At 31.6% G+C, this 10,062-nt stretch overlaps 1 protein-coding gene across 2 annotated transcripts; it reads right to left on the bottom strand.

Annotated features, from left to right (window-relative positions):
- Positions 1-547: 547 nt before the first annotated feature.
- On the bottom strand, positions 548-10,062 carry LOC145167709 (plasma membrane ATPase 1-like). 2 transcript variants are annotated; one of them, XM_079086943.1, is made up of 21 exons: positions 10,009-10,062; positions 9,550-9,669; positions 9,340-9,456; positions 9,123-9,260; positions 8,605-8,739; positions 8,342-8,521; positions 7,916-8,122; positions 7,360-7,479; positions 7,166-7,285; positions 6,913-7,035; positions 6,290-6,394; positions 6,051-6,195; positions 5,712-5,873; positions 4,640-4,878; positions 4,206-4,238; positions 3,978-4,059; positions 3,438-3,598; positions 3,095-3,307; positions 2,845-3,027; positions 1,681-1,859; positions 548-822 (listed from the first exon to the last, which is right to left on the bottom strand). In XM_079086943.1, exons 1-21 carry the CDS (start codon positions 10,060-10,062, stop codon positions 726-728), a joined length of 2,913 nt encoding a protein of 970 aa, XP_078943069.1. In that variant the 3' UTR covers positions 548-725. The 2 variants fall into 2 exon arrangements, with proteins under 2 accessions (XP_078943069.1, XP_078943070.1); XM_079086944.1 differs by having other exon boundaries at positions 9,358-9,456.

The following is a 10,062-nucleotide window of genomic DNA, read 5'->3' as shown; positions in this document are numbered from 1 at the left end:
AGAGAAATTAAATATCCTCCTACTTTTGTTCCTACAAATCTTCCTACCCAATTAAATGATGAATTGTGTCATATTAGTATATTAAAATATCATTAAATGAGCATTAAATGTTACATATGTCACTATCTAATTGGGTAGGAGGATTTATAGGAACAAAAAGTAGGAGAATATTTAATTTCTCTATTTAGATTGTTTCATGACTCGTTAAGTTTTTTTAATATACTAATATGATATTTTAATATATACTAAATACATCTCCTACTACTTTTTGTTTTTATAAATCTTCCTACCCAATTAAATAGTGACATGTGTAACATTTAATGCTCAGTTAATGATATTTTAATATACTAATATGACACGTGTCATCAATTTAATTGGGTAGGAGGATTTGTAGGAACAAAAGTATGAGGATATTTAATTTCTCATCTAAATAAAATGATTAATCCTAGTTATGGAAACAAGTAAATGACAAAGTTCTTTCAAGATATATTTCTCCATCTTCTTTGTCTTTTGGAAGCATTATAACCAAAGAATAACACTAAGAAAATCCAACAAATTATGAAAAACATACAAAATTAACAATACATTGGTGAACTTAAATTAGTTTAATTCTCACAGGGGAGATGTATTTAGGGTTCTTCACTCCGGTATCAAAAAAAAAAAATAAAAAAAAAAACAAAAAAAAAAAACAAACAAATATTAAGAATAGAATGTATAGGCTCTGATCAAACTGTGTAGTGTTGGTTCATTGCATCAATGTCTAATCCTCTTAGCTTAGCAAAAGACTCGACCTTGCCCTTTAGTGTATGGAGTTCTCTCAACCTACATTAATAAAATTAATAAGTATATTTATTGAAAAGAAGAAAAAGATCTTAGAGCATCCATAGATCGTCGACTTCAAACAAGAACATATTAACTTAAACTCTCTTTAATCATTGATCATTTTGAAAAACTTCTTTTTCTATAACTAACGAAGTTATCTCCATTCATGTGGTATGTATTATAAAATCCCCTCATCTAAATTTGTCATTTCTACATATATATAAACGCCAATTTTTTTAAAATAAAATATTTCACAACAAAAATATTTAATTAACGTCAATTTTTTAAAATGAAACATTACACGACAAAAATATTTAATTAAAATTAAATATTAAAATAGATAAATTTTGACAATTAAAATTAAACTTTTTTGGCTTTTTCCCGAAACATGAAAGACGATAAGTTCTTACGTATATAGTTATAAAAAATACCAAAAATAATATATTATAACTAAGAATTTAATATTTGATATCAAACATTAAAATTAAAATGAAATATTATTTAATATTTATTAAAAAATTAATTATTTAATAAATAACAAGAATTTAAAGTTTAACTATAATTAGGGAGTAAAATGAAATATTGTTGTTTAAAGAAGGGTTTAGTTGTATTAAAGAATAACTCAAAAAAGCATTCAGTTAACATCGAGGGGTTGAATTATTCGACAAAGAAGTGCATGGTAAAAAGCTAGTTTTGTGGTTGATTCTAAATATTCAACTTCTTTATCGACATTCCATTAGTGATGCTCTTAGTTGTTATTTTGTTGGTCTGTATCCATTAATGTTGTATCCATTAATGTGACCCATAAAATGAATGTTATTATGTGAGTCCTGTGTTAAATAAGAACTACAAGCATACCTTGAAATTTCAGCTCGTCGTCTAGCTTCATCTGCCATTAGACTAATCTCCCGAAAAGTTCCTTGCTCAGAAAACATTCTTGGTTCTACAGGCTGGAGTCCGTGCAACGTGCGTTGCTCCGTTGCCCAAGCCGCCTCACGAGCTTCCCTCCCGAAGTCCTTCTTTGTTGTGAAGGCCGTCTGAAAACAAAGAAGGGTGAATCATATAGAAGCTCAAAAAGAACGGATTATAACATCTCCCTATAATGTATTCTTATAAGAATATTGTAGTCGGAAAAATCTACTCAATTATAGCAATGTTATTTAAATACAAAGTTGTTCAATATCCTAGTAAGAAGAACATTGAAAGTACAATTCTATGAATAGATATTTTTTTAGAACACAATGTGAAAAATATTGAAACTACAACGTTGTAATAGAAATAATAAAAGTAAGATGTTGTAATAAACAATTAAATGAACGTATATATTACTATTTCTTGTAGTTAGCCATTTAATTTTTATTTAATAGGTTTAATGGAGACATAAGTGAACTATATATGGTGTTTCTTTTTTACTTTATGCAAAAAGACCGACATACTAGGTCTGTCAAAATTGTTAATTGTGTTTAGTGTTTACATTTTTAAAACCGTTATATAAGTTATTTAGTCGCATTAGTCAATAGTCATTACCATGTTAAAGAAAAAAAATTAAAACATTACTTTCAATAGAATTCTTTTATAAATTAAAAGAACTGCATAACTAATTTCTTTATTAAACGTCTAAATTACCCGATGTATTTGCTTATTTTAAAATCTTATAATAAACTATTAAAAGAAGTTGTTATATCATTACCAATTTGTACCAACCAAAATTGTTGGTAGCCAAATATATTAGTACCAAGTATACTTGGTATGGTATCGGTAGCAAATTTTTTATACCAATTATAATTGGTACGGTACACGGTTTAAGGAAAAACGAATTGGTCCCGTACCAATTCCACCCCTACAACATACTAGAGAAAGTCCGGAAAGTCATACTTTCTCCGCTAAATTCCAACTTTTTACAAATTTATTCTCGCTTATTTTTTTCCTTTCATTTCCCTAAGCATGTGTTTTTTCTCAAATATTTATTAAATATCATTTATATACACACCACTTAATCCAGATAGCCTTGTGGAAACTTACCCTTTTCTCCACAACCAAACCCCAAGCCCTTCCACTTAGCCCATACTGAACAGCAAACTTGATAGGATCAAGAAGCATGTAAGTCAAGATGTTGAACAACCAGATCACCCCAGTCCACCCCCACCCAATCTCCCGGATTCCAGCAAGTTTCCACGTGACAGTCGCCGATATCACCGATGCCACCTGAAAATTTCAAAACCCTAAAAATATGTACCCTAAACTTCATCAGAATCAAGGGAATTAGTTTTACCAGTTGAGCAATAGCAAATGCAATCACAAGCAATAGGCCCGGTCTCTCGGTAAAAGACCACCCCCGAGACCGTGTCACAAAGATCAACGCCTGGCTAATGGTGCTGACTTGAAGATAAACGGCGGATGCCATCATCTCATTTAGCGGTTTTGATTCGGCTTCTATAGACATGTTACGGTGATTCGAGTTGAAATCCTTCACACCAAATGTGTTCTGCAATAGAAACAAGAAAGATTGTCAGAGATACCAACAACAACCCCTGAGCTAAATGCATGATGTGAGAATTGAGATATAAATCAAAAGGGTAAAATGGTAAATTTACTGGTTGGGAAAGGGTGTGTACCGGAAAGAAGTTAGTTTCGTATGCTAGCCAGAAGAAAATAACGGTCATTAAGGCGAGGTAAGCGCCAAGAACCACTCCGGTTGCAAAGATTTCTGTGAGTTTCCAACTGTCGGGAATGGGAGATGGCTTTACTCTATCTTTTGATATGGTCATAATTGTACCTGAATTACACATAGATGTCATTATGATAATAGAACTGTATAACATTCATATAATAAGCTAGCCTAAATAATTAAGTTTGTGGACATATTAGTACATATGATAGTTGTATGTATAGTGTTGTCCGAATAAATGATGTTTAAAAGATATTTGATAAAATGACTGCAATATGTAGAAAGTTTGGGCTTAAGGGGAAAAGTCTCATTTTCTTGGATTTGTCTATTAAGTCAACAATTATGTATTAAGTCAAAAACAAACATCCATATATAGTTTACAATATTAATTCATATCCCCATTAAGCTCATTAGTGTACAAACATTGAGGTAAGTGATGCTTGTGTTTAACTAATAAAAAAAGTTTGTTGGGAATGCATTGACTTACCATCATTAAGAACGGCTATAACAAGAACCATGAAAGGCGGGAAATCGAATTTCCAGAAAACACACAGCATCATAAAACCTAGCTGTAATGCAGGCGAAAAAAAGTCAACCGTTGGAGTTAAAGTCTACAGAAGTAATTTTGACTTTTGAGGACAAACATGATTCTTTTTAAAGTCAAATCAGTAAAGATTATGCTACATATTACGTACTATTGAGCTATAACACTTACCACAATTCGGATTGTGATAGAAACGGCATATATCTGTAGAAAGGAAAAAAAAAATTATTGGGACCCACAAAATGACAAATAATTGTCGCGATTATCTCAAATGCGAAAATTCGCAATGTACATTTAATTATTTATGTAATATAGCAACCTATATCCATTTCTTTACATTACATTACAACATTCTACTCCAATTTTTTCTCATTGCACTTAAAAAATCTACCCATTTATAGCATCGTACATTCAAATTCTTTTATTTGTATATTTGAACATTGTACTTTGAAAAATAGACCCGATTACAGCAATGAAAATTGCTTTGTATAATTGGTATATTTTTCAATGTTCAATGTTGTAATAGGGAGAAATGAAAGTAGGAATCTAGAGTAAACAATTTAATGAAAGTACGTTGCTATTTCTTGCAATTAACCACTAATTACCGTGTAATTCTTCATTCTTTGGAATATGGAACGGCTTGTTAAGACGGCACTAATAATGACACTCAATCCGGGCTCGGTTAGAACAATATCGGAAGCACTACGGGCAGCATCAGTGGAATCGGCAACCGCGATTCCGATGTCTGCTTTTTTCAAGGCGGGTGCATCATTCACACCATCACCTGTCATTCCACATATGTGGTTTCGAGCTTGTAGTCTTCTAACTATTTCATATTTATGTTCTGAAATATGAATAAAATGATGTCAAACAAAAAAACAGTGGGGAAGATGAGTACGCACTTCGGAAAATGAAAGTAGAAAAATAATAAATGAGTGCAAATTTATAAAAATGTTAGGACTTATTGAGGAAGTCCTGCTTTCTTTGACTTTCTTTATTAAGTATCTTCTTTCTACATTAATTAATCAAAATGAAACGTTCATATATAGTTGTTTGTTTTTGACTTAATGGGTGTAATAGGTTGAGCACTTAATCAGGACACCAATATATAGTTGTTTCTATTTGACTTAATTTGGATAGAATGACTTAATGGGTTAAACCAAAAAACATGGCTTAATGTATAAAGACACTAACCCTTTACCTATGTGTTCTTTTTTCCTTTCAAGTTCCAACTCCTCTCACGTTAAAACTAATATCAATGACTTTTTTTTATCAATTTAAGGATAAAATGGTCATTTAGTCTCACTTAGACGGTTTATTCGGTCTAGAAAAGAAACAGACCTTATCTATACAATATTTTATCAAGACACACATCTTAATGAAATGCAAAAAAAAAAAAAAAAAAGAAACAATCCCTAGGTCATATTCTCATTAAGTCCATTTTATAGTTTAGCATTCAATGTGTTTGATACAACCTCTAAACGAATCAAAAGCCTTTGAATGGTTGAAGAATTAAGGAACCCTAACTTCTCTTAACCATTAATAGGTTAGAATAAATTAACACTAAATGGTTCATTTTTATCAAATAACCCCTAAGTTAAAAAATCGAAAACACAGCCAATACCATTTTCTCTTATAATAATAATCTTTATTAAGTTACAAAATTTTCTTACTCACCGGGAAATACACCGGCAAAACCATCGGCTTTTTCAATAAGTTCATCAATCGGTAAAGCTCCAAAACCGTCTTTGCTATCTCCAAGCAAAGCTGAAGAAGGGTACATGTTCGTCCCCATTCCTAGCCTTCTTCCAGTTTCCTTTCCAATTGCCAATTGATCGCCTACAATTAATCATAATTCATCCATACCATTTAATCAAGATTCAACAACACATACAATCTATCGCTAAAAATCACACCAATAGTGACATATTTTAACCAATATGTTTCTAACATGAATCAAGAAAGCTTTAGAATATATATGACAATATCAGAAGTTGCAAAAAAATAAGAAAGTACCTGTTATCATCTTAACACTCACACCAAGATCTAAAGCTCGCCGGATTGTTTCAGCACTATCATGTCGTGGTGGATCAAAGAGTGGAAGAAGGCCGACAAACTCCCATGGGCCACCAGAGCTCTCTTTGTTTCCAGCTGGTACTTCCTGAAGAAGATAAGAATAAGAAGAAGAAGAAATTTGCAAAAAAACATGACTTTCCATAAATGGAAAGATGCTTGACAATGAGGTGTCAAGTTACCTGACGAGCAACTCCAAGGGATCGAAGACCACGTTCTGCAAACTTGTCGATTATCGAATGTACTCTTTTTTCGATTTCTGATTTGTTATGTGCAAGATTGAGGATCTACACAATGATTTTAAATGATTTAATGGTTCATATGAAAGGGATAAATGCAAGGAACAGCAATGGTTTTTCATTATATTACAACTTCCTACTATAATTTCTTTGTCTTAGAGTGTTATACTTTCATATTTTTATTAGGATATTATATTTTGATAAATATACCCAATTATATCATTGTACTTTCAAATCTTACCTTATTAAAACATTAAAAATATACCCAATATATCACTATACTTTCAATCTTTTTTGTTATACTTTTAAAAATATACCCATTTGTAACATTTCAGTTTCAAAATTTTCTACTTTGAAAAATCTACCCATAGTAGTGAAAATTGTTGTGTTTAGATGACAATGCTATACGTGGTTAAAATTTATAAGTACAATGCGAAATAAGAAGAAATGAAAGTAGGGATTCTATAATAGATAAACCAATGAAAGTGCATTGTCATTTCTTTAATTTAAGTGTGTATAAAATTGTGAAGCAATATGTTTTTAGAGATTTAGATCGATGTTTTTACCTGCTCAGGTGCACCTTTACTCACTCTATGCATTCTACCGATTTTATCAGTGTATGTAAGCGCTGTCCTTTTGTCAGTTGGATTAAACGGTAGAAAATGGACCTCTTGAATCCCAGCTCGGGCCTAATTTCATCGAGTCATTACAAAAAATAAATATGGATCAAAATCAATAACCAAAATTATATGCATATTTACATAACACAACAAATTTTGTTTAAAAAAATTTACAATGGATTCAAAGAAACAATAGTACCTCCTTGGGGTCTCCGAGCATTGCAACGATAGCAGCATCGATGGCATCTTGGTTCTCTAGTCGTGATGCCCTTGCAGCCATTAAGACAACCATATCCTTATCAACACCTTTTGCGAAGACCTAATGTTTATAAATTTTGACTTTAAGGTTCAAATCTAGTACATTCTTACAATCCGAAAACAAAGTTTACAAACCTCAATCATATTTTTGTCAACTGTAAGCTTGTTAAGTGTCAATGTACCGGTTTTGTCGCTACACAACACATCCATTCCCGCCATTTCTTCGATTGCAGTCATTCTTTTCGTAATTGCACCCTATTCATATCATGTTCAAGCATATAAGTTCAAGTATATAAAGCAATGTACTTCATAATAGTAGTATGCTTACATTTTCTTACCCCTAACAATAGTGTACTTACACTTTGTTACCTATAGTTGCAATATATAACAAATAATGACAACGCACTTACATTTCTTTAGTCATAATAGCAACATACTAATATTTTTTTTTACTGATAATAGCAATTTACTTGCATTTATTTATCAATCATAGTAATATGATAGAAAATAAAGTAAATTTCCTACATTGATAGTGAAATGCAAGTATGTTGCTATTATCGGTAAACGACTTTATACATATGTTGCTATTATGGGTAAAAATAAAATATTTTGGCCATATTGGTAACAAAACTAAAGTACGATGGTATTTTACATACTCTAAACTGATGATTGTTACTTCAGTTGAGTTTACCTGTTGAGACAAGCGATGTGAACCGATAGCCATGGTGACCGAAAGAACCGTAGGCATAGCAATCGGTATCCCTCCAATGAGTAGCACAAGAAGGTTATCAATTCCAACACGATATTCCCTTTGGTGAATACCATATATCACAATGATCTCAATTATCATACCAACAACAATCGAGCAAATGCAAAAATTCCCGATTGAAGTTAACACCTTTTAAAAACAAAAAGAAAATCATAAGAAGTCATATGTATTAACTCCGAAATTCATAATAGAGGTGCACAAACTGACCAGACGCCAGTTCATGATTAGGCTGGCCCGGTCCAGAATCGGGTCAGCTTGATTAAGAACCAGGTTGGCCCGGTTAATGAATTGGGCCAACCTGGTTTGTGTAAACCGATACGGCTAAAACACTATGGTTTATAAACGAACCTTTTGGAAATGTCCAACATGAGTTGTGTTTTCAACAAGATGAGCTGCTTTCCCAAAAAAAGTATGAACTCCAGTTGCAATCACAATGCCTTCAATCTCTCCTTGTTTACATGTAGAACCCGAGTAAACACCATCTCCTGGATTCTTAGTCACCGGAAGTGATTCTCCGGTGAGTGCAGACTATAAATATGTTAAAACAAATTGTATAAAAAAATCTAAAAATTTAGTGTGAATGAGATTAGTGTTTTAGAATGGAAAGATACCTGATCAATCTTGAGAGGATCACCTTCTAGAAGACGAGCATCAGCAGGAACAATGTCTCCAAGTTTGATACTGATAATATCACCGGGAACCAAAACACAAGCATCTTCTTCACTCCATTTTCCATCACGAAGAACCTACAAGATTTCAGAAACCGAATCAAGATTGATATTTTATAAAAACAAAAAAATGGATAAGTTCTAAATGCAAGAAACATCAATTTACTTTCAAATATTTGTAAAGTAAAGCATTTTACTTTCATTTCATTCTATTACACCATTTCACTTTCAATCTTTCTTTTGGCGCATTGTACCTCCAATTTTTTTCTCATTAGGACATTATACTTTAAAATTTTAGCCGATTATGGACGTGATAATTGTTTTGTATATAGATTTCATTGCTATAATCATGTAGATATATTAGGAAGAAATGAAAGCATAATGCTATAACAGATAAATTAATAAAAGTACATTGCTAATTTTTTTTCATTTAACTAATGAGTAATCAAGTGGAGATGAACCTTTGCTTTTGGAGCTAAACGAGCCATGAGAGCAGCAGCTGCATTTCCAGCATTGTTTTCCTCAATGAAACTTATCGTTGAATTAATAATTAGCAAAACAATGATCCCCACAAAATCATGATAATCAGCAGGCTTGTTCTGAATTATAAATCAAGAGTCATATGATTATTTAACAAGAAAAAGGAAGAACTACAATCGAATAATAAAATGAAAGAACAAAAAAAGACAGATTTACCCCTCCACGAGCAAGCGCGATAGACATAATAGCTGCGGCTTCCATCACCCACGAGAGTGGATTCCACATAAAACCCAAAAACTTCAAGATTTTACTTTCCTGTTGAGAGAAATTTTTTTTTTTAAAAAAAAAAAGACATAAAAATCTATCTTTTTTGGCAAGAAACCCGCTTATAAAAAATCTTTAAAATACCTTTTTTTCTTCAAGTTTATTGTACCCAAAAAGATCCAAACGTTCTTGAACTTCATTTGAGTTTAAACCTTCTCTTGTGCATTTCAGATGTTGAAACACTTCTTCTAATGGTGCATTCTCCTGAAAAAAAAAAAATAAACAAAGTATTTGAATATTTTCTGTGATCAAAGCATAGAAATATGGGCGAAATGCAAGAAACAGCAATATACTTCCATTTAAATGTTTAATATAGCAACCCACATTATAATTTCAACTTTTTTTCTTTTCAATAAATTGTACTTTGAAAAGACTACCAATTATAGCACTGAAAAATTGTTTTGTATTTGGATGATATTGCTATAATTATTTGGTAGATATTTCAAAGTACAATGTTGTAAATTGTAATAAAAGTAAATGAAATTAGGATGCTATAATAAACAAATAAATATCAAGTTTTCATGTGTAAAAGCTAAGAAATACCAAATCAATGGCTTCTCGGATAACTGCACTAAGAGCAATCGACTTGTCATCCAT

The sequence above is a fragment of the Lactuca virosa genome, chromosome 3, assembly GCF_052849685.1.
Source record: "Lactuca virosa cultivar CGN04683 chromosome 3, Lactuca_virosa_CGN04683_v6, whole genome shotgun sequence".
In the NCBI taxonomy this organism is placed as follows: Eukaryota; Viridiplantae; Streptophyta; class Magnoliopsida; order Asterales; family Asteraceae; genus Lactuca; species Lactuca virosa.
This window is presented reverse-complemented; position numbering and strand designations above follow the sequence as displayed.